Here is a 24,429-nt window from a genome sequence, read left to right on the forward strand (position 1 = left end):
AACTAAATTAAACAATTAATGTTGTATTTTTTTTAACTATTCAACTATATTCCATGCATTTTAAAATGTATTTATTTCGGGAATTGAAAGTGGAAGATATTTTGTACTAATCCAACATGTTTTACACCAAGATGTTTCTAATATGGATACGTTTTGTCAATATGAGAAATTTGTGACATATTTTGAGACAACAGAATAGTTGGCAACCATGTTTATAACTATAAAGGACATTTAAGCATCCATAAAGAAAAATTAAAGTGTCTGAGACCAGATGTCGCTATACACTACGCGCCTAAAGTATGGAATAAATTCAGCAAAACCGAAACAAATTTTTTTTGGGAAAATACCTCGAACAGGTCGATTTTTAATTTAAATAATACATATTTTAGCATAAAAGGCGATTTTGATCCGTCATTTGTTTTCGAGTAATGACGCCATCGACATTTTTTTTAAATATCAACCCCCTATTTTTTTCTTGATTCTGAAAGATCGTTTCATTGTCGATCCGACAGTATTAAATTATGTGATCTATTAACATACACTTTGGACTTTAAGTAGCCCCATAAGAAATAGTCTAGAGGTATAAGATCTGGGGATCTCGCGGGCCATTCCATCGGTCCTCGTCTGCCGATCCACCTCCTGGGAAAACAATTGTCCAGAAAATCTCGAACAGGGCGCGCATACTGCGGAGGTGCACCGTCTTGCTGAAACCATATGGTGTCATCAGGAATATCAGGGTTATTATCGTTAGGAAAACTTACTGCAAGCGCTGGAACAAGGTCATTTTGTAAAAACTCTAGATATCTTTCTCCTGTAAGGGTTCCTTCAAAGAAGAAAGGCCCTACTATTCTGTTGTCAACTATTCCAGCCCACACATTTAATTTCTGTGGGTGTTGGGTATGTGTCTCTGCCATCCAATGAGGATTTTCCCGACTCCAATACCTGCAAGTTTGACGGTTCACTGTACCATTGAGACAAAACGTGGCCTCGTCTGAAAAAAGTATTTGCCGGTGTAAATCTCTATTTACTTGACATAAATCCATCATAATTTCACAAAAGTGTAAGTGGCAGTCGGGATCGTCTTCATTGAGTTCCTGCACAAGTTGAATTTTGTGGGGATAATATTTTTCCTTCCTCAGGACACGTAGCGCTGTGGTCTGACTAATTTCATTGTTTAATGCAACCAATCGTGAAGTATTATGAGGATTATCTACCATACTTATCAAAATGTCCTGTTTGTGATTTTCACTAACGCTTGGACGTCCAGATTTTGGAATATCTACAACATCGACAGTTTCTCTAAATTTAGATTCTATCTTACTGTTGATTGGCTGATACGGCGATCTAAAAGTTTTTCATTAAATAAATCGCATACCTCCTGCTACGTTCTAGTCTTATCCCCGCATCCAATAAGAATTAGAGTTTAAATTTTTTGTGTGACAGTTAAATGTGCCATAATACTTTAAATTCAACAATAATTTTTATATCGCTTACAATACTTAGAAAGTGGGTACGACAGTGACACTTTGTAATAATTTACACCTACGTGATAACCATAAATAATTTCAGGCATTTCGAAAAACTAAATTTGATAACGTTTGTGCTTTATTTTAATTGATTTTGGGTTTTCAATTCAACACATTTAATCGTCATTTACTCGAAAACTTTCCTATGTAAGATGGCAACATTTTAATACTGTCGGATCGACAATGAAACGATCTTTCAGAATCAAGAAAAAAAATAGGGGTTGCTATTTAAAAAAAAAATGTCGATGACGTCATTACTCGAAAACAAATGACGGTTGAGAATCGCCTTTTATGCTAAAATGTGTATTTTTTAAATTAAAAATCGACCTGGGGCTTGATTTTTGAAAACTTCGAGGACTTTTCCCAAACAAAATTTGTTTCATTTTTAATGAATTTATTCCATACTTTAGGCGCGTACTGTATATGTATGTCAAATAAATGTCCCAATGTCTTAAATACAAATATATGTTGAATTATTCTTTTTTTAAGTAATTGTGTTTCGAGAAACTCGATACGGGATCTCATTATTATTCTACATAGCAAGAATGTGTCCGTTTCTAGGAAAATCATTTATATATGCCGTCAGTATACAACTGGACATTCCTTATAAAAAATTCGTCTGCGTTTTCGTGCAAATTGTTATGAGAGGCACGGGAACACCGCGTATTTTTTCTCACGAGGTTATTGCTTACACGCACGTAGACGGGTATTAACTTTTGCGACGTCTGAAGCAATTTGCCTCAAAATATTGCGAGATTCTTGTAATTAACCACGTAATTAAGGCTTTTATTTTTGTGTTTGTGGGATGGCTTCATTACTATACACCAAATCAGACAAAAAAAAACTGAGTTTAAATACCAGTTACGTTTTACGACAGTCTACCGTTCTTGCTCTGATTGACCAAGGCCGCCTTGTCGTAAGATTTGCTTAGGAGTTGCAAGTTTTATTTTTTCAGGCGTTGTAAAAATTATCAAAACGATCGCGTTGGCAGTAAATGCCATTCTTCGACCGCCATTTTGGCTCGAAACTTGCCGTTGATGAATTGTGATACACTCGCAATACAGCCATAGGCGTCGCCGGAATGTTTTACAAAGATAATATTTCGTATTTTATTTTTTTATATAAAAAAAATTACAAAAAGAAAACTGTAGTAACACAGAACAAAATACTAGAACAAGTATTTTTCTGATATACAAAAGAATAGGAATAATAGTAAACAAAACATTATAAAACAAAATTATAGTAAAATAAATAAAATGTATATTTTTAACATTCATTTTGTCTTGAGTAAAAGTATCCAGTACTTCTTCAATAAATTGATTCGTTATATTTTTCCAGAGGGAGGAGGGGCAGTAACTGCCCCCTCTTGACCCTCCCTCTGGTGGCGCCCGTGGATATAGCAGTATAACAAATATTCTTATTTATATAATAGGTGCAAAGACATTCAAAATGTGTTTTACAATAACATTTTCTTTATACAAAGAATTGTAACAAGTAGCTATACAGAACAATTAATAGTACATACAGGCCCTTAGATATTTGAAAATTCAATCACATATAGAAGGGCTCTCAAGCTTCCAAACGCTTTTTGAAAAATTCGAATCCGTCAATTAGTAGAGCTCTGGCGCTTTTTTAAACATTGGTCGAATTTTTGTACTTATAAACAATTAGAATAACTTTGTGAATATTCAACCAAATCAAATTTTTTAAAATAAGTTTTAAAAGTTCTTGCAAAGACGCTTTAAAAAAAACAGACCGATTGGTTGGTAAATTCAAGAAAATCGTACGGGTGGTGGTGGTGGGGGAAGCAGAGAGCGCGGCCGCTTCGGCCTGCTCGAAATTGAATATGTGAGTTCAAAACGGCGACGCGCTTAAAAATTCTTAATATCTCAGCTTCTAGAGCAGGGTTGTCCGCATCCGGCCCGCGATACTATTAGTTGTGGCCCGCGTAATGTTTTACGAAAAGCATATATTTTCTTTAAATGCTGCCATTGTGAAAAAAGATTTATATTTTATGGTCTCTCTAACACTTGCTAATGTACAACCATGTAAAGTGGCTGAGTGCAGGAAAGTGCATGGAACGATTTTTTGCCATAAGAAAGGAAATCCCTGCATTCCTCAATGAATACGTTTCATCTGACACAACTGAACTGGAAAAGAAGTTTAAGGATCCAGAATTCTTAAGACAGTTAGCCTTTTATAACAGATCTGACTAATCATCTTAACAGTTTAAACTTGAGTTTTCAAGGAAGAAACCAGACGGTTTCATATTTGATCGGAAAAATAAACGGATTCCGGAATAAGCTGAACGTGTTTAAACATGCTTTGGAAAAGAACATCCTGACACACTTCCCTAGCTATCTGCAACTAGCAGAAGAATTCAATAGTGAGGAAAATATTGAGTTTTCATGCTGCAGTTCACAAATTCAACAAGTTATTGATGAATTTAATACAAGATTTGAAGAAATTGAAAGTCTTAAAAGCAGTGTACTGCTTTATAATAATCCTCTTGGAGCAACCATTGAAGATCAACCACCCGACTTACAACTTGAGTTATGTGATCTTCAAGCTGACATGTTCCTGATCACCAGACAAGAAAAATGACCTGAATTTTTCAAATTGATGTCTAAGGAGAAATTCCCAAACGTGCGAGATTTTGGACTGAAAATGACATCAATGTTCGGAAGCACATATACATGTGAAAGTGCCTTTTCCTCCATGGAATACATTAAAAACCACAACAGAAGCAACCTTACCGATTCTTCCTTACGTCATCTCATGAGACTGTCTACAACTGAACTGGAGGTGGACATTTCTTCATTGGTGGATGAAACCGATTGACCACAGTCTTCACGTTAGATACAAGTTTTCATTATTATTGCAATGTTTGTCTTAGTTCTTGAAAAAAATAATGTATAAATTTTCCATTTATCTAAAAAAATGTAGTTGTTGAGCAATAAAAGAAATAATACTCCTTTTTTGTTTTAATTATTTTTATACCTCACGTTATTTTGTTACTACTTTAACAAAATTATTATATGGCCCGCAACCACATCAAAGGTTTTAGTTTTGGCCCTTGAGGCCTTGCAAGTTGGACACCCCTGTTCTAGAGGTTCGATTTTGATGATTTTTTTTTAAATCGATGTCTCGCGAGTTAAAAAAAACAATTAACGTATTTTCAAATGCCTATCGTTAATAATTATTGGTCTTTCAACAATCCAATAATTATTTATCTTTAAACTTCCTTTAATTATCAACTTTATTTTTTTATTGTGCCGCCAAAAGTTAAGCCCGCTTTTTTTATGCGCATAGAAAAATTTTCATTTCCAGTGCTATTTGAAAGCCAAAAAGCCAAAAATCTCCGTGGATAAACGATTCACCCAAATATGAAACAGATACCGTCTGGACTATTAATATTCTAAGCTGCGTTACTAAGCAGTGACTGTAATGACATTTCCAACGTATTTCAAACAATGATTGACGTTTCTCGACAGCTACAAAGATAGTGAACATATCCCGAAATCGAAACAACCCTCTCCTTAACTATGAAAAGGTGAAAAATCTATGTTAGTGTATTGACACACCGCAGAAAGAAGGTTTGTTGCTTTGAGAACATACGTATATCCCGACTGTCCTCTAGCTGAACTGCATACGTTATTTTTTATGGAGAAATCACATAAAAACACGGTGAAACCGCGCAGATCGGACATCAGCATAAGTACCATCGTTACCAGGAGCTCTTCTGGGGTATCCTATTTGAAGCCGATAACCAGAGTTAGATCTGCCAAGGAAGTATACGAATACAAAAAGGACATTGTTTTAGACGACCATCTACTCAGCATTGAGGAAATTTCTATTAGGTAAACCCATGTAAAGTATGTTCTTAGTTGTTTGTTAAAGATTTTAACAATTTCACGAACGTATATGTCGGAGATAACTTGCGACATACATTTACTCTCGCGGAAAAATCGCGGATATGTCTTTTATCCCTATGCCTCTCTGTAGACGTGTTTTGTAGCTTCCTCATCATTTTCCTGAGGTACGGGGTGTTTTCTGGGTACGTGCAGAAAATTGAAAGACGTATACTATGGCTAAAATTAAGGTAATTTGATTACAGACAGTGCAGTCATTGAAGCTTTTCACCTCTGAATTCTTTGAAACTGAACCGATCGACTTGAAATTTGGCAGATATAGTCCAAGCATTATAGAGAAATGCTTACAGAAATTATTACCTGGACAAAAAAAATATGACCGTATAGAAAATTAAATTTTAAATTGAGTTTCTTGTTCTTTAAACTCGATCAAATATGGCGAACATAGTTAAAAAAAATCGCAAAGTTGAAAAAAACAGTTTTTCTAAAATAACTAAAAAAATATAGCACGGACTGAAAAATTTTAAATGAGAAAGTTGTAGATTTTAAAAAGATCTATCGACTGATTTTTTGAAAGTATCGATTGCTTTGTTACTTTTCGAGATATATCGAAAAAACCGTTAAAAATCTTCTCTTTTCTCTTCTTCTATAACTCGTTTACATTTACGTGCCCATATTTGCTATTTACTGCAAGCATAGCCCGCGGCAAGCCAAAAAAGTACATTTTTGAAAAATTTAAAAATATTAATTATTTTTCGAGATATATCGATTTTTTGAAAAAAAGGCGCTCTCGAAAATTGGCTAGATCTTCTCAGCGGATAGCCCTACAGTAACGATTTTCGGTTTATTTTCTTCGTAAAGAGTTATATTATCATGCTGTTAAAAAATGTTGACGATTTTATTAATTTTAAGGATCAAAAAATGACTTTGAATAAGTTGCACTTTTTTGGGTATGTTTTTTTCAAATTACTATTTCAATTTTTATTTTATGAAAATGACTTTTAAAGAAAGAAAACTAAACATTTACGGGTCTATTTTGCTTCTAAGGCGAAAATGCTATAATATTCGTGTTTAGCTACCCCAGATTAAGTACAAAAAAATAATAAAAATTGAAATAGTTATTTGAAAAAAACATACCCAAAAAAAGTGCAACTTTTTCAGTCATTTTTTGATCCTTAAAATTAATAAAATCGTCAACATTTTTTAACAGCATGATAATATAACTCTTTACGAAGAAAATAAACCGAAAATCGTTACTGTAGGGCTATCCGCTGAGAAGATCTAGCCAATTTTCGAGAGCGCCTTTTTTTCAAAAAATCGATATATCTCGAAAAATAATTAATATTTTTAAATTTTTCAAAAATGTACTTTTTTGGCTTGCCGCGGGCTATGCTTGCAGTAAATAGCAAATATGGGCACGTAAATGTAAACGAGTTATAGAAGAAGAGAAAAGAGAAGATTTTTAACGGTTTTTTCGATATATCTCGAAAAGTAACAAAGCAATCGATACTTTCAAAAAATCAGTCGATAGATCTTTTTAAAACCTACAACTTTCTCATTTAAAATTTTTCAATCCGTGCTATATTTTTTTAGTTATTTTAGAAAAACCGTTTTTTTCAACTTTGCGATTTTTTTTAACCATGTTCGCCATATTGGATCGAGTTTAAAAAACAAGAAACTCAATTTAAAATTTAATTTTCTATACGGTCATATTTTTTTTGTCCAGGTAATAATTTCTGCAAATTTAACATTAATCCGTGACAGAATGCTTGGACTAATAGTTAGAGAATAGCTCAATGAACATTAGTGACATAGCGCCGATTGACGATTCCACCCTGTTGGGGGTTGACAAGGGGTGTCGGGGGTGGAAATTTTTTTAAAAATAACGCAGGAAATTGATAGAGAATCAAATTTTGAGCAAAAAATATTCGAGGAATTTTTTCGAGAAATCAAGTCTTTTAGTTATTCACGATTGAAAACTTGTAATTTTGAGTGCAAAAAAACTTTTTCAAAGTATTTTTCGCGAATAACTAAAAAATTACGCATTTTATTAAAAAAAGTATAATGAACAAATATGTAGCTTATAAACAAACAAAGAAAATCGTTTCTTAAAAAGTGATGTACGTCCTATACAAAGCGAAATATGGTGTGGAAGGGAACTTGTTTTGGGAGGAATACTCGAATCGATGTATTCAACGTCAAATAACGGAAAAAGGATTAATTTTACGTGTATAATGCTCCGGGAATTTTTTGTAGTACTCAAAAAGACCTTCAAAATGAGCACTTATAAAAGTTAATTAGAGCAAAATTGAAGGAGTTATCGTCAAAAACAGATGGGTTGCTCATATTTTTTAAGGAAAAATGAGCAGTAAACGCTGTACCATTTCCGTCAGAATTAAAATTAATCGTAGACCCTTTACAATTAGTTTTGTTTTAGTGCTTTTCATACGATCCTGAAGCTAGACCGGTTTAGAATGCGTATTTTTTGAATATGTACTGTACCTACGGTAAAAGTTTGAAACGTATTTTTCATTATTCAAAAAAAAATTGCCTTATTTATATAATAACTCTGAAACTATGAAAGATACGTAAATAATGATAGACAACAAAATTGTAGCTTTTTTTTCAACAAATATTTTGCTTTTTTATTTCGATAGCATAAAAAATAAAGGAGATATCGCCGCTTGAAGTATCAATTTTAGTGAAAAAACGACCTGTCTCGAGCCCTTCGATCTTTTCCCTTTAAAAAACAAAGGACTTAAAAGGTTTTATATGCAAACGATCTTACAGCTCTTGAAATTATCTTTAAAATGCTTTTTGTAGGATACTATGGCTTCAAAATTAACCGAGTTAAGTATGGTAAAAAAACCAATGACATTTTTTCGGAGCAAAATAGGCTTTCTCATTTTTATATATTATATATTATATTATACAAATAAAATAAGTAAAAAAATTTAGTGTGATTATTTATATGCAGCGTAGCAATTTTTTTTTGATTGATTATATTTATAAATCGATTATAATAAAAATATTTTACATTAATATTGGTAAAAGGGTAGTTTATAAGAGTTGAAAATGGCAAAAGTAAAATATTCTTTCATAAACAATATAAGGGAATTTTTATTTTAAATTATTGCACAATTATAGCATTCCAAGATTTAAAACGTAATTTTTTATCATTTTTTTAGCACAGGGGTGATTTATAAGGGTTGAAAAGTGTTATGAGATACAAATTCTTTCATAAGCAATGAGGGAATTTTTATTTTAAATAATTGCACCGTTAAAGCATTCCAAGCTTTTAAAAAGTAATTTTTTATCATTTTTGTCAATACAGGGGTGGTTTTTAGGGGTTGAAAGGGAAAAATTCTTTTATTAGCTATAAGGTAACTTTTATTTTAAATAATTGCACGATTTAATCATTCCAAATCTTTAAAAAGTAATTTTTTATTATTACTTTTTGCATAGGGGTAGTTTTTAAGGGTTAAATAAAGGGTCGAAAAGATCAAATATATCAGAAAACATGTTCGAGAATATGGAACATTATTTAATCTTTGTGCTTGAACAAGATTTTTATCAATAAAATGCTTAAAACTCAATTTTTCAATTTTTTTCACTTAGTGGTAGCTTTTACCCCTAAAAAACAAAAAGCTCAATCGAGCTTATGTCACTTTTGAACTTGAGGCTAAGATGAGCCTTATTCTAAATTTTCATGCAAATCCATGCAGTTTCAAAGAATTCGGAGGTTACAGCTGATTATCAGCTTCAATGACTGTACTCAAGTAAAGTAATATGCCATATCAAAAAGATACACTTATTAAGAAAATAAATTTAAAGGTAAAAGACACGAAAAAATGTATAGAGACAAAAAATTTACTGAATGAATGCATATGAGACAAATTTTGTTTCTTTCGGCAAAATTCTCCCGCGAAAAAGTACATGATAGTATCCACAGAGCAAATGTTTTATTTTACGCTACCAACAGCACTTCCCTGAACTTTCTGCACTTAGGAAACACCCTGTATGAACCTAAATAACTGCACCTCGTCGACACAAATGAACGTCATCCATAATATTAATACCTCCAGGGCAGGGTCTCGCAGAAACACACGCAGCAGTTGTTCCTCCCACCCCAACAGCTAGGAGATAAGGACTCACCCCGCATTATCTCGAGGTTAACACAATTCCGTAAAAATAATTATTTCCAACGCGAAGGGGGAAGGCGCTGTCTATTAATTCGCATCTGAGGGCTCGAAAGCCCCATTACTGTTACTAGAAGTTCCTTTTGAGGCCCATCTCGCACAGCTCATCCCACGTAATCCTCAGCGGTATCGACACTAACTTCAAAAGAGGGGAAAAGCACAATACATAATTAATTAGGTACTTCCTATAATAAGATATGGTATCGATTTTTGTCGAAAGTTGGTTGTGCGAGCGTCCCTTGTCGCGGGAATAGTGCCTTTCTTTATTTGTTCGAGGGAAAATGAGTTTAACCCAGATTAGTTGATGAATAAGCCTTCCTGTTCACTGGCAGCGCAGTTTGGGGGTGAAAACGGACTACCATAACCGGAAATAAGCAAATTCGCATGCATGTGGTCGATAACACAGCTACACAAAAAAAATTCCAAGCCAGATACTGTACGATCGTGTTCTAGGCATCGAATTCCTTGGGAAATATGTGGCTCTTTTGGATTTGGACTTTTTTTGTGGCTGTTATTTTTCCAGGCCATGGTTTTTCCTTTTCGTTTTAATAATAATAATTAAGATCCTTTGCTAATAATAAATAACACCCGACTTATTTAATGTCTCACTAAATCTCACCTAGCTCGAATTAGACATACACACTTCCAAGTAAAACTGAAGAGGTTTGGTGTTAGTTAGCCGGCAGGGCCGGAAGGTACTGGAGTCCCATACGGGAGGCAATCCAGCTATGAGTTGAGATTTCGGAAGATCTGTTTTAGCAATTCTTTTTTTGTATTTAATTATTCTTTTTAAAGATTCATTCCCCACGGACGAAAATGTTAGTAAATTCAACAAGGCTCTTATATGCATATGACATAAAGTGAGCACAAGAAATGTTTTATTATTTGTTTTTCGAACAATGTAATCATGACAAAAACAAGTTAAATGTGAAACAAAGGAGTTGTTATTGCAATATCTGGGCAGTCACGACAATATATAATATTTTAACATGTAATAAATAATGAGCAATCGTTAATAATAATTGTAACAATTTTACCTTAGAAAAATATATGCCCTTGAACATAAAGCAATGGAGGCTGAACGTACAGAGAAGAATTGTTATCATTAAATATCTATAATCATCACAATCATAAGATTACATAGAGCAATTAACAACAAAGTACTTAGAGAATATTACCTGCTAATTAATACGAGTTAAACACTGATTTTTCACTATTTTGCCTCACTGTCCGCCGATCTTCTTACTCCCATCTCCACACTGTTCTCCTTAGGCTTCCTTCCAGAATTCCCCACCTAAGCGCTTGTTTTTGTGCTTCCTTTTACCAACTGTCAATATTACGTTTTCATCATTGTACAACACCCATGCAACAGGTGACGTCGAAGTTGATACGATAAGTATGGTTTTGCACAAGGCATAGATCCATTTTTAAAACCCCATTTCTAATTTATGTCTTCTAGCCCGCAACTTCTATAGCAAAGAATGACTGATTTTTCAGGTACGGCACAGATATAGACACTGGATTAGACAAGGAAATAGCCGACCAACTCCTAGAGCTCCACGGGCCCAACTGCCTGGTGGCGCCACCTAGTAAGTCCAAGCTCCTGGCTTTAATAGGATACATATTCGGTGGTTTCAACGTCTTGTTGTGGATAGGTGCCATTTTGACATTCATAGGGTACGGACTGTCTTGCAGTCAAGAAGGACTGGAAAAAGCTAGCGTTGATCCCTTATATTTAGGTAAATATAAACATAAAAGCTACACAAAGCCTTTTCTGATTGTTCCAATTGTAGGTGGGGTACTGTTAGTAGTAATTTTCTTCAGCGGTTTCTTCGGGTTTTACCAGGAAAAGACTAGTTCCGCCATCATGGAGAGCTTCAAGAAGATGGTGCCCAAGTTCGCGATGGTGATCAGAAGTGGGTCGGAATACGCTATACCGAGCGAAGAAATAGTGCAAGGTAAAAGAATTCTTTGGTTTGTACCAACCCTGATTAACAGTAGTAGCTTGTTAGGCGATCTGGTGAAGCTCTACGCAGGAGACGTAGTTCCTGCCGACATCAGAATCATAGAGGCGCAGAACATGAAGGTGGACAACAGCGCCATAACTGGGGAGTCCTGCCCCTTAAATCGAAGCAACGAGTGCACCGAGATAGACCCCCTCGAAACCGTCAACTTGGCCTTCTACGGCACCAACGTGGTAGAGGGATCAGGCACAGGCATCGTCATCAAATGTGGCGATCACACCGTCATTGGTAACGCATTACTGGTGAATTTTATTTAATATATATTCATCAACCTGTTTCAGGCAGGATAGCCGGTCTGACCTCTTCTCTAGAAAAAACCGAAACGTTGATCCACAAGGAACTGAAACGTTTCGTCAGAATCGTCACCATCATCGCGGTGTGCTTAGGCTTCCTGATCTTCACCTCATCCATGATTATAGGCTACAGTTTCTTCAAGAGCTTCATCTTTTTCATAGCCATCGTCATAGCTAACGTACCCGAAGGTCTACCCATCGCTCTGACAGCCTGCATGAGCCTCACCGCCAAGAGGATGGCAAAGAAGAATTGTTTGGTGAAGAAGTTGGAATGTATAGAGACATTGGGTGCATGCAACGTTATTTGTTCGGACAAAACAGGTAATTGTCGTCTCGTTGTGGTACAACTGACCTTGATATTTAAAGGAAACTTTTTTCAGGTACACTGACGCAGAACAAGATGACAGCTTCCCACCTATTCTACGACTCGAACGTGCACGACGTACTGACAAACCTTGAGAGCATCGACAGGGAGGCAGACGCATACGAGGCACTCAGCCTGGTGGCGATTCTGTGCAGCAGAGCGACGTTCTTAGACGGGGACCTCGTTCCAATAGGGAGTAGAAGGACAACCGGGGACGCCAGCGAATCCGCCATTTTGAAAATAATGGAGCAGCTGGAGGGCAACGTGGTGGAGAAGAGAAAAGAGTATCCCAAGGCAAGCATAGGGTCGCTACACCATTACACATAAGGTCTCACGTATGATGAGCCATTGTTTAGCGACGTCACTAACAGTGGTTGAGTCGATCCATAACCTACCTCTTATGCTTTCATTTGTAGGTTTGCGAGATTCCCTTTAATTCCACCAACAAGTATCAGGCCTCCGTCCACATCATGCCCAGCGGACGGTACCTTGTTGTGATGAAGGGGGCCCCGGAAAAGGTCGTGGATCACTGCAACTGCATCTTACGCGACGGGGAGATCATCGCGACGACTCCCCTTCATTTAAAACCCATAAAGAAGGCGATCACCCATTTAAGCACGCAGGGGGAAAGGGTGCTGGCCTTTGCGGACCTACTCCTTCCTCCTACCTTTGGTCCAGACTACAAGTTCAACTCAGATAAGCCTAATTTCCCACTTAAAGGTATATACACTACAATACCAAAATAGTACACACTTAAAAATTGTAATGTGTTGTTCATTTTATATAGTGTTCCGAGACTATGTATAAATAAAGAACGTACGGTCTTCATAGTTTGATGATGTCCAAAAATTCCTTCTGTTCCTTCTTTAGGGCTAAGATTCGTCGGTATGATCTCACTGATAGACCCGCCAAGACCCTCCGTGCCGGACGCTGTATCTAAATGTCGGAGTGCTGGCATAAGGGTCATAATGGTCACTGGAGACCACCCGGTCACGGCCCTGGCCATAGCCAGGAAAGTAGGAATCATCTCCAGCTACGCGATGTCTGCATACGATTTGGCTCTGAAGGACAACATCTCGCTGTCGAAAGTTTCGGAGATAGCGAAGTCGGTATTACAAAAAACCCAATTCTTATTATGCTAAAACTTATGACATTATTAGAACAGACGATTGCACAGCAGCCGTCATAACTGGTTCCGATTTGAGGGAAATGTCGGAATCGGAGCTGGAGAGGCTTCTAAAGACTTTTCCGGAGATAGTGTTTGCTAGGACCAGTCCGCAACAGAAGCTGAAGATCGTGGAGGCTTTCCAAAGGCTGGAGAAAGTTGTTGCGGTAACTGGTTAGTATTAAGGTTGTTGTCCTGAATGGGAATCATATTCAGTGGTCAAAACTGTCCTGTGTATAAAAATTATTTAAAATAACTCTTTGTTCACTCTTAGGAGACGGTGTCAACGACTCCCCAGCCCTGAAGAAGGCGGACATCGGCATCGCCATGGGCATAACTGGCTCCGACGTCTCCAAAGAGGCAGCCGACATGATCCTCATGGACGACAATTTCGCCTCCATTGTGACAGGCATAGAAGAAGGCAGACTAATCTTCGACAACCTGAAGAAGAGCATCGCCTACGAGTTGACCTCCAACGTCCCTGAAATTGCGCCCTTCTTGTGCCTGTTGATACTAGACATCCCAGAGTCCCTCACAATCATGGCCATCATCGTCATAGACGTAGGCAGGTATGGAATTGTTGATGATTCCCTGTAATTTATCAGTTTCTCATGTCAGGTACCGACCTCTGGCCTGCTATAAGCTTGGCGTACGAGAAACCAGAGACGGACATAATGACCAGACACCCCAGGAACCCGAAGAAAGACAAACTGATCAACAGCAAGCTGATATTCCTCACCTACGGACAAATAGGTGTTATCCAGGCATGTGCAAGTTACACCTCTTTCTTCTTCATGATGGGTATGCAAGGTTTCCCGTTCAAGTCACTGATAGGTCCGTGGGACTGAGTTCTGCAACGCTTGGTGGCTAAACATCTTTCTTTCCAGGAATTCGTCCAGACTGGGAGAACAAACATATCACCTCAATGAAGAACGTTAACGGCAAAGAATTCTCTTTCGAGGATCGCGACCATTTGCTCCATCAGTGCATCACAGGCTACTTCCTCTCCATCGTCATGACCCAGATCGCCGACCTGCTGATCTGCAAGACGAGGAAGCTGTCGCTTTTCCAGCAGGGTATGGGTAATCACGTGTTGAACGCCGGTTTGATGTTTGAGATCTTCCTGGCTGGGGTGGTGGTGTACTGTCCGTATATTAACAGGGCTTTTCAGATGGAACCGATCAATCTGATAGGGATACTTCCGGCTATCCCGTATGCGATTTTCATTATACTGTACGACGAGATGAGAAAGATGTTGATACGAAAGTTTCCAAAAGGATGGGTATACAGATATACTTACTATTAAGCCTGTGATATAAATTCTTTTCGGTTTTTATGAGGTGTAGCCAGGCTTGATCAAACTTTTTAGATTCTTTACCGCGATCAAAGACATTGCGTTGATATTTTATTAGTTTAAAATCAGTAGTGATGGTCTGGACAGCTGGCAAATGAACGTATACGTAGAACTACTTCTTAATTTTTAAACTAAATAAATATTTTATAAGGAATCAGTTTTTTATCAAACATTTCATAAATATGTGATTTATTTGAGTATTGCAGAAAAAGTGCGAAGTTAAATACATGGAAAATAAGAAATACAAATACTTGAGTTATATACTTGTGAGTGAAGATGATTAAAAAACGAGCGTAGCGAGTTTTTTAACTTCACGAACAAAATAAAATCACTTTTAACACGTATATCATACACTATTTTTTCTACAAAACAATCGGAATAACTTTAAACTCAATAAAAATAAGAAATCAAAAAATACCACACAGATCGCAGTGTTTATGGACCAAAATTTTCATAGCAACCAGTGCTGTTTGATTTACTTTTAACACTAGTGTTAAAAGTAACTTACTTTTAACACGCGTGTCAAAAAATGACATATTTAACATCAAAAATGACAATTAAAAAGCCCACTTTTAACAGGTTTGTAGAAAAAAGCATTTTTTCCCATTTAATGATGATAAATGATTATAAACTGTTTAAGCTTCAAAAACGTGACCCTTAAATTTTTTTCAAAAGTTTGGCTGTTTGAAACAAAGAAACGGTGAAACTTCACAGGGTTCTTCTGGGTATATCGAACTGTAATAGTTATGCTTAACATTAGTCATTTCGTGAATATTTCGAATTTAGCAAAATGATCCCTTTCTATTAAAAGTCCGATATTTCGATGAAAAATGGTCGTATCGAAATTTAAAACAAAAGGAAATTGAAGCTGAATAAACAAGCTATCTGGTCCATGCAATGGCTTAGTTGAAAAAAAACTTTTCCAGGTTCTTGGAATTTGCAAAAATTTTTTTGTCGCGCTATTTCTTAAAATTGCATTATAACCGTAACTACTAAGAAATTTCGACCGAAAGATCTAAAAACTAAAATCTTATAGCTTCAAAATGCTTTTTTTTAATTCCCGATACTACCGTTTTTCATCTAAATACAGTCTGTCAAAAATCACCGAAATTTAATTTTTTGCATTAGTTTTAATAATTTTTAAATGCAAAACGACTTTTTATATTTATAGTTTTACTTGAACAACAATTTGGAAATTTCTGTTCCCTAATCTCCAGCTAAAACCTTTTACAAATATTCTTATCTAAATCTCTAGTTTGAATTCCTTTTGTTCTTTTCCAACATTCTTTGTGCTACCTGGTATCTCGATTTCCCTTGTATTAGTTTACGCCGCTTGACATCTTGATTCTCCTTGTACTTATTTTCCAATGCTGACAATAGCGACGGCCAAATTTCCATATAGAATGTATTGTAACCTTTCAAAATGCTTCTGTTTTCAAGAAAATTAATCAAGAAAATTAACCGTATATGTAAGCCGACCCTGTGCATCTTGTGCACGTGCGTTGTGTGTTGCAGTATTACTTAGCCGGCGTATAAAATGTTTATCGGTGTGATGCAAATCCTCATCTTGTACAGAGGTCTCGGTTCCAACAACGGTGTTCAGTGAATGTGGTGTGGTGTTTTTGGTGACATAATTTTTATCGTTTGGAAGCATGTTTATTAATTAGCACATGGAAACAATTTTTTTAGGGCATATCGTCTATTGGTAAGTAATCCGTGCATTCGTTTAAATTTTGTAAAAAGTTTGGACACCCTGTATACGTTGCGGTTAATTAGCAAGACCTCTGCCACGATCCTCTCTTTTCCCGTGACTCTCTCGTTACAATGCAGAAAGCAATAATCATCCTGACCGAAGCGAACGGCGACGATAATGATCGTAATTCGCGCTTTATTATTTATATCAAAAACTGCCACCTCCAGATTGGCGCATTATAAAACGATTAACTTTGTCGTTGCCGCTAAAAACGGCCTTATAAATGATAGTTGGGTTCTTCCTCGTTTTTCAACCTGTCTCATTTAATACCCATTTGTCGCCGTTTAGCCGCTTTTTGCATACCGAATTGTTTGTATTTAAGTAAATTGGGAGCTATCTGGGGGAATTTTTCACTGATGAGCATAATTTGGTTGCTTACAGTGTGTTTCGTCTCCAAAATGGTATTCCTTCATTGCTTCTACAGACTCTTTAACAAAATATAGTTTGTATATAAGCCCCAAGACGTTGAAATCGGCGCCCAAAATCGGGAGTTTGAATTATACAGGGTGATCCATTAACGGTGCGGAGCGACTGTACATATAGGCTATTGATTATGTCCAAAAAAACAGGGTTAAAAGGAAATATGACGTTCAAGCAATTTTATTGCATGAATCCGCGAAATGCTATTAAATTAAAGAGAATTTCAGTTTTTTAATTGTAGCTCGAAAACGAAGCAAAATTTCATTTTTTACATTTTTTAAAAATTTTATTATGAATATCTTAACAAATTATTAACTACCAGCAACTTCAATGCACTTTCTTAGCCTCTTATTAAGATATTCTCTTCTCTAAAAAATAACGACAAGGAAAAAACTACTTCTTAATCAAATTGAGTAGAAAACAATATGGTATTGTAGTGACAGCTGTCAATTTATTATGTCCATGTCTACGACTTTGGAAAAAATAATTTTCTAATTTAATTCCCGTCGAATCTCAAAAACTGAAAACGTCTGTAACTCGAAAACAGTTGAGTTTTTGGATTTATAACAAGTATACATTTTTTATTTAGAATTGAACGTAGTTCAACAATTTCTAGTTAAAAAATTCAAAATTGTAATATATAAAAAGTTAGACATATTTTTACATTGAAAGGACAGTACAACTAGCGCCCCCTAGACCTGACCCCAACACTATTTGCATATTCGTATATGCCACCTAAAAAAACGTAAAACTACAAATTTTCAAAACAATCGGTCCATACATACTTAAAATATAGATTTTTTTATCTAGAAAATATTTTTTCAACTTTAACACCCTGGAAAACGAAAATGAGCAACAATTGATTAAGGCATGTTTGGCTCAATCGCTATATTTTGACGTTAACAATCTGCCATTAAGCTGTGTACCATTATTAATGACTCACCCTGTATACAGTGTCTCCACGGATGGAGTTGACAAGAGGGGAAACTCTTTTGTTTTCGACTTTATCGAAAAATGTCACTCTTTATAAAAAGTTCTGCCCCTCGAAAAAATGAGACTGTCATACAAACATCTTAGATTAGATATACAGGGTGCTCATAAATTAAAAACACGGAAATACTCAAGAGAGAAGTACCGTTATTTATTATTTTATACATTTTTATAAAACAAATCTGTTTATAACCTCAAATAATGTCTTAATACAAATTTTGAAATCAAAATTTCATTTTTTAAGGTAGCTATATATATAGAGTAAGCCAGAATATTTCAAATTTAAGATATTTTAGAATATTTAAAATTAAATTTCAATGTCAATGTTTTTATTTTTAATTATATTCTAAGTATTTAAAGTTGTATTTGCAACAATATTTTTTTGTAAAACGATTAAAGTCATTTTCGTTTTATAAAAGACAAATATATAACAATACAAAATTATAACTTGAAAATTACTCGTTTTGCGAAAAAAATTCACATTTCTTCTCTAAAAAAAAATTGAGAATGAAATAAACTTGTCCAATTTATGAAATATTCAGTGGTGCCGAAATATTTAGTACTTCCGCCACTGGTTTTATATAATTGTTGAGTTTATATATAATCAAAAGTAGTCGTTACCAATAATCATACCCTAAAACCCTTTTGCAAAATTTTCATTTTAAGAACAATATTTTTTTGTAATAAACTTTTTTGGGGCCTTAAATCAAAAAACTAATTGGAGATATACAGGGTGATTCACAACTTATCCAATAAAAATTGGGAATAGATGCAGCATGAGAAATGGAATCAATATCGTAAAAAATTTTTTTGTAAAATCCTTATCGTTTCCAAGAAAAAACATATTGAAGTTATAGTACATTCAACCACTACATAGCTGGACAACTGTAGTCTCTAGTATCATTCGCCACGTGGCCTCAGTGACTCCGAATACTGAAATCGGATTTTGCAATCGTCGTTGCGAAAGTATTTACCTGTTATCTGTGGTGTTTACAATAGGTTTTTAGTAGTTAATGTCAAAAATGGGTAATTAGTGTCAAAAATGGTTTGCGTGCCGTGTATAGCAATTCGGAGTTGATGGATATCGTTTTAATTTATGGTGAAGTATTTGTGTTATGGTGAAGCAAGACAACATTTGTATTAGTTCGTAGAAACCGAGTACAACGGACCCAAATGTGTTTACACATTGGTGGATAAAATTTTGAACAATTGTTGTAACATCGGGTACGTCAAATGATTTTATTATTTGAAAACACAAATTAATTTTATTAATTAATAAAGGCAAAAGCAGTTGAATTTGCCGATATAAAATAGGTGCGATAAAATTCTATTTACATATTTCTTTCCTTGCGAAAGTTTTTGTCCGTTTTTATCACACCGCCATGCCGGTCGCATTGTGCGAGGTCAGGTTTTAGAGTGGACCAGTTTCCAGTGCCGTGTAGAAGTGTATTTTTAAATCATTTTCGACCTGCCCTTTTTGATTTTTTCTTTACAAAATTGTATTTGTAAGGGTACATCCAGAATTTTTTTTTGATAAGTTCTGAATCACCCTGTATCTCAGCGAAATTTTCAGGACTTATTGTGTAGAGTTATATTTTAATAAAAAATAAAAAAAATAAAGTTAACTTATTTATTAAACAAATGTTATCGAGCTAAAAAGTCAACCGTTCAAAAATGGTAGTCACTTTTTATTGTCCGCAGCTGTACCAATCGCCGATGTGATCTAGTGAATCCTATCTACGACGTTATTAAAACATGATCCTAATGCCCGCTCGGTATTAATGTACAAGAAACCTTCAAGTACCCCATCAGTCAACCGTTGACAGGTTAATAAAAAATATGCATTATTTATGAACAGCCATAAACTCGTTTTTCTGCGACTGGCCCGGGATGGTTTACATGCCTTTATGGGTGGTTCGCAAGAAGAGCAAATGGTTTAATTACTGCAAAGGCATTCTCTTTAACTTGGTGGTCTGGCGTTTGACTGAAATTTCATCAGTCTATTTGATGAAGAGGAGCTGGGATAGATCATTTGCACATTTTGATTCGGTCAACTGTTTTTTATAATTTCCAGGGTAAAAAATTTAATTTTACAAGAATGTACTATTGGCCGCCGCTGGCACTGCCAACTTAAACAACATGATAAGACATGACGGAATGAAATGAAAGTTTCTAATCTTGATTCTTTTCCATTCACCCCAGTAATAATGTTTTAGCTATATATACAGGGTATCCCATCAGGAATCGCCAATATCGATATCTCGGAAAGTACTGATCCGATAAATCTTAGAATTTGGCAACCTAACAAAGGCAGTAGGGCCAACACATCTAAAATATTTAGAACCTTATGGCATTTTCGGTTATACCGGAAGTCGACATTAGCTTTCTTATTTTAAATGGGACACCTATACACCGTGTTCACCTAGTGCGCATAAGTCCAATATCTAGGTTAATAAAAGATATAACTTAATTTTTTTTTGCCTACTTTCACGAACTGCACAAAATGAAAATATATTTGCATATACAGGGTGTTCAGTTTTTCCTGGGCAGGTACCAACTTAATTTTTTTAAATTGAAACCTATATTTTTTATGGCATTATCGAATTCTACGTGAAAAATTAACGGGACTTTGTGTTATGATCCCTATTAAAATATTGATAGTTTTCGAGATAATCGACTTTTCATTTTTTTTTCTTATGTTTCGTCACTTCTAGTAGTTGACATAATTATGATTGTATGACAGCTAGAAATAATTTTTTTTCAGGAACTGTAGAGTGAAGATGGCTCTTTCAAAAAACGTATCAAAAGTTGACCTGCGATATACAGGGGGCAAAAAAATCGTTCCAAACCTGATAATTTAAAATTTAAAAAATCTCGACTTTTTCAAATAGAACACCCTGTGTTTTATGATTTCATTAGATGCCTTTCTGTAGACCCTACAATTTTTTAATAGCTTTCCCTGTACCTATGTTGCGTAGTTTTTGCAAAAAAACAATACCGGATTTGCGCTCGTTCCTTTGTCGGGAAAAATATTGCAAGGATATTTATTTTTATTAAATTTATTAGTTGTCTATTTAAAATAAATATTAATAACTAAAAATTTTAGATATTTGAATTTAATAAATAAGTCTTTATGGAAAGTTACCATTTATTTGTAAATAAGATCAAAAAATCATAAAATCGCTACAACTGATTAAGAATTGGCAAAATATGGGAAATGTTTGCTAGCAGCACGTATTTACAAAGCAAATAATCCAAATTTACAGATATTCCCACTGTTTTGAAAATGTGAAGGAAAGGTTTGAATGAACAGCAAATGCGAATTATGAGAAAATTACCAGGAGACATGAAAGTAACAACGATAATATTTAGTTTAAAGTTTTTTTTGCAAAAACTACGTAAATTAGGTATAGGGAAAGCTATTAAAAAATTGTAGGGTCCACAGAAAGGCATATAATGAAATCATAAAACACAGGGTGTGTTTGAAAAAGTCGAGATTTTTCAAATTTTAAATTATCAGATTTGGCACGATTTTTTTGCCCCCTGTATATCGCAGGTCAACTTTTGATACGTTTTTTGAAAGAGCCATCTTCACTCTACAGTTCCTGAAAAAAGAAAAATTTCTAGCTGTCATACAATCATAATTATGTCAACTACTAGAAGTGACGAAACATAAGAAAAAAAAATGAAAAGTCGATTATCTCGAAAACTATCAATATTTAATAGGGATCATAACACAAAGTCCCGTTAATTTTTCACGTAGAATTCGATAATGCCATAAAAAATATAGGCTTCCATTTAAAAAAATTAAGTTGGTACCTGCCCAGGAAAAACTGAACACCGTGTATATGTAAATATATTTTCATTTTGTGCAGCTCGGGAAAGTAGGCAATTCTGTAGAAAAAAAAAAATAAGTTATATCTTTTATTAACCTAGATATTGGACTTACGCGCGCTAGGTGGACACTGTGTATATTATTGCATTATGGAATTCTTCGTGAGATTCTACTGCCTTTGTTAGGTTGCCAATTTTTTTTCAGATTTGGTGGGACACCCTATATATCATTTTATATTAAGTTTCACTTATGGAGACTCATAACGATACGAATATTCTCGTTGTACTGAAACGAATGGTACTTTTATATTCCCTCTTTGACCCAGACGACGCGATTTTAATAATTACCAATTGAAATCACAGTGAAGGTCGTCCCATTCCCCAAGAGAGAAATTTAAAAGTAGTAGGTGTGATTTACAGGGACGGATCAGATTGCAAACCGCAGCATAAAAGCATAATTTACTTCATTTTATCCGAATATCATTGCTGGAACAATCATCCACAGTTTTATGTCGGGATAAGGGACTCCAGACACATTCAATTAGTTGGTTGTTTACGCAGACGCGTTGTACTTGCGTCTGCACGTAGCTTCATCGTAAATTGCACGTAAATATTGATCAGTAAACAGCTCAATTCCAAAACTAATTTGGCCAACCCAAAGTGAATAATTTTGGAACATTTAATCCTGCAGAGTAAACTTAAAGTGTATGGGGTACTTTAAAGACTTTCAGGCTACTCGATGTGGGACTACAAATTTAGTTATATTCACATGGCTTGTTATTTACAAGAGCTGATAAAATCTGAAGACTTGCTCTAATCCATTTGTAATTTATATAAGTTGTTTCTTAGTACAACCTGATATTCCATCGGTGTCGCCTTTATATAAGTATAATAATTTCACTATATGGTTTAATTATACGTAGGTATGGCTCAAGGCGATGTTAGATATTGTCTCAAGTTACTTATTTGTGGTGTAGTTTGTTTTTCCCTGATTATTGGTATTTTTCCATTCCCGATAAATAATTTAAAAATAATTAAAGAATCCATTGCGACAAAAATACAGAAATATTACTCAACCCCGAATGCCATTTAAATATTTTGGGGTGATGCTTACCCTTGCTTGGGGGTGAAAGTGGCGGAGTCAAAAATGCCAGCAAAGAATGTCCCCTTTAATCTAAAATCGACAGGTCTGAGCGTTTTTCTACAATCTTGACGCAGTTCCTGAAAATGGCTCTGTTTCGTTTTCATTTGGCCACTCTGTATATCAAAGGTTATTTTTATGAAATTATTTTTGCCTAACTAAAAAATAACACAAGTATTTTCCGTTCTAGTTGATTAAGTTGTCTTTTTGACATTTAGAAAACAGTAAAATGTCAACATATTACGTAACAGTCGTAGCAAAAGGACCTTAATTGACCCGTTTTTTTTTTTGAGGTTAGAAAAAGAACCATTAAATCTGACCACGGATTCAAGCTCGGTGGGGTCTTAACCATATAAATGAACATTTGAATATAGAAAGAAAAATTTTTTGTATTTTTCCTAGCACTTTTTCGTGAATTTTTGCTATTTTTGACATGTTTTTTTGAAGTTAGGAAATTCCTGTAAGGTAAGAGCTCAATTCTGACACCAGATTCGTGATCAGGAGGCAAAAATACTACGTATAACATTAGTTATCGGTGCTTATGTTTATTTAGTACTGAGAAACAGACCAATTTAAAATAAAATATTTCGTAGACATTGACAGACGTTGCTAGTGAAATTGAAATGTATTATTATTTTTTTAAAGAACTTTATTTAGATTTCAACGACCCCTTGACTCCAATTACTCAAACTCATCATACTCCGGATGAACAAACTATAATTCCGGTGACGGCAGATTAGCCACTTCCAAAATGGACAACCCACATCGAAATAAACCCAATTCCTGACTCTTTATCTAATTAATACATATCGGATTAAATCAGTGTGGACGTCGGTTGATCCCACACAGCATAATTTCGCAATTCATTCAATTCAAACTCGAATTTGGTATAAAAAGGACAAGGTGGGTGGGTATTCGGCCCCATTCGTTAATCCGGTGAACAGCGCGATGAATTTGTGATCTGTTTCTGTATAATTTATGATCCGGGGAGGTCAACAGCCGAGGAAATTAGAGCTTTCGAATCAAACACGTTTTCTGAAGCCACGGAACGGGAATATACCGTATCATTTCACAATTTTTTCGACACGAATGATACAAAGTGAGATTAATTTGTTTGTCCAACAATTGCAGTGCTGTAGGAGTTTTACAGACTGGTTTTTAGTGACTAAAGTAAATAAAATGATTTCAATAAAGAAAACAACATTAAATAACACCGGCACACAAAAAAAACTCGAGTGCGACGACGTGGACTCCGGTAGTGCTACTCGTTTTAATGCCAATAAATAATAATCGATAAAACAAAATCAAAGCTTGACTCCTAATATTTAGGGTTGGCCATTGTAATGTCAGGCATAGGCGTAGCCTACGGTGGGGCAGACTGGGGCGCTTGCTCCCCTGCTTCAATTAACGAAGCAAAAAATAAAAATAAAATTGTAAAAATGAATTATTTAAAAACCTCCAACTGACGATAACATTTAAAAAATAACAAATAAT

At 35.1% G+C, this 24,429-nt stretch overlaps 1 protein-coding gene across 1 annotated transcript; it reads left to right on the forward strand.

Moving 5' to 3' along the window:
• Positions 1 to 5,189: 5,189 nt before the first annotated feature.
• LOC108911543 (sodium/potassium-transporting ATPase subunit alpha-4-like) lies at positions 5,190 to 14,749 on the forward strand. The gene is given in 12 exon segments (XM_023456245.1): positions 5,190 to 5,386; positions 11,095 to 11,336; positions 11,391 to 11,555; positions 11,610 to 11,849; positions 11,903 to 12,235; positions 12,295 to 12,572; positions 12,695 to 12,998; positions 13,149 to 13,383; positions 13,439 to 13,617; positions 13,718 to 14,034; positions 14,037 to 14,277; positions 14,331 to 14,749. Coding segments are annotated over 12 exon segments (3,150 nt in total).
• The last annotated feature ends 9,680 nt before the right edge of the window (positions 14,750 to 24,429 follow it).

Source organism: Anoplophora glabripennis, unplaced genomic scaffold (genome assembly GCF_000390285.2).
Source record: "Anoplophora glabripennis isolate ALB-LARVAE unplaced genomic scaffold, Agla_2.0 scaffold678, whole genome shotgun sequence".
Lineage (NCBI taxonomy): Eukaryota > Metazoa > Arthropoda > Insecta > Coleoptera > Cerambycidae > Anoplophora > Anoplophora glabripennis.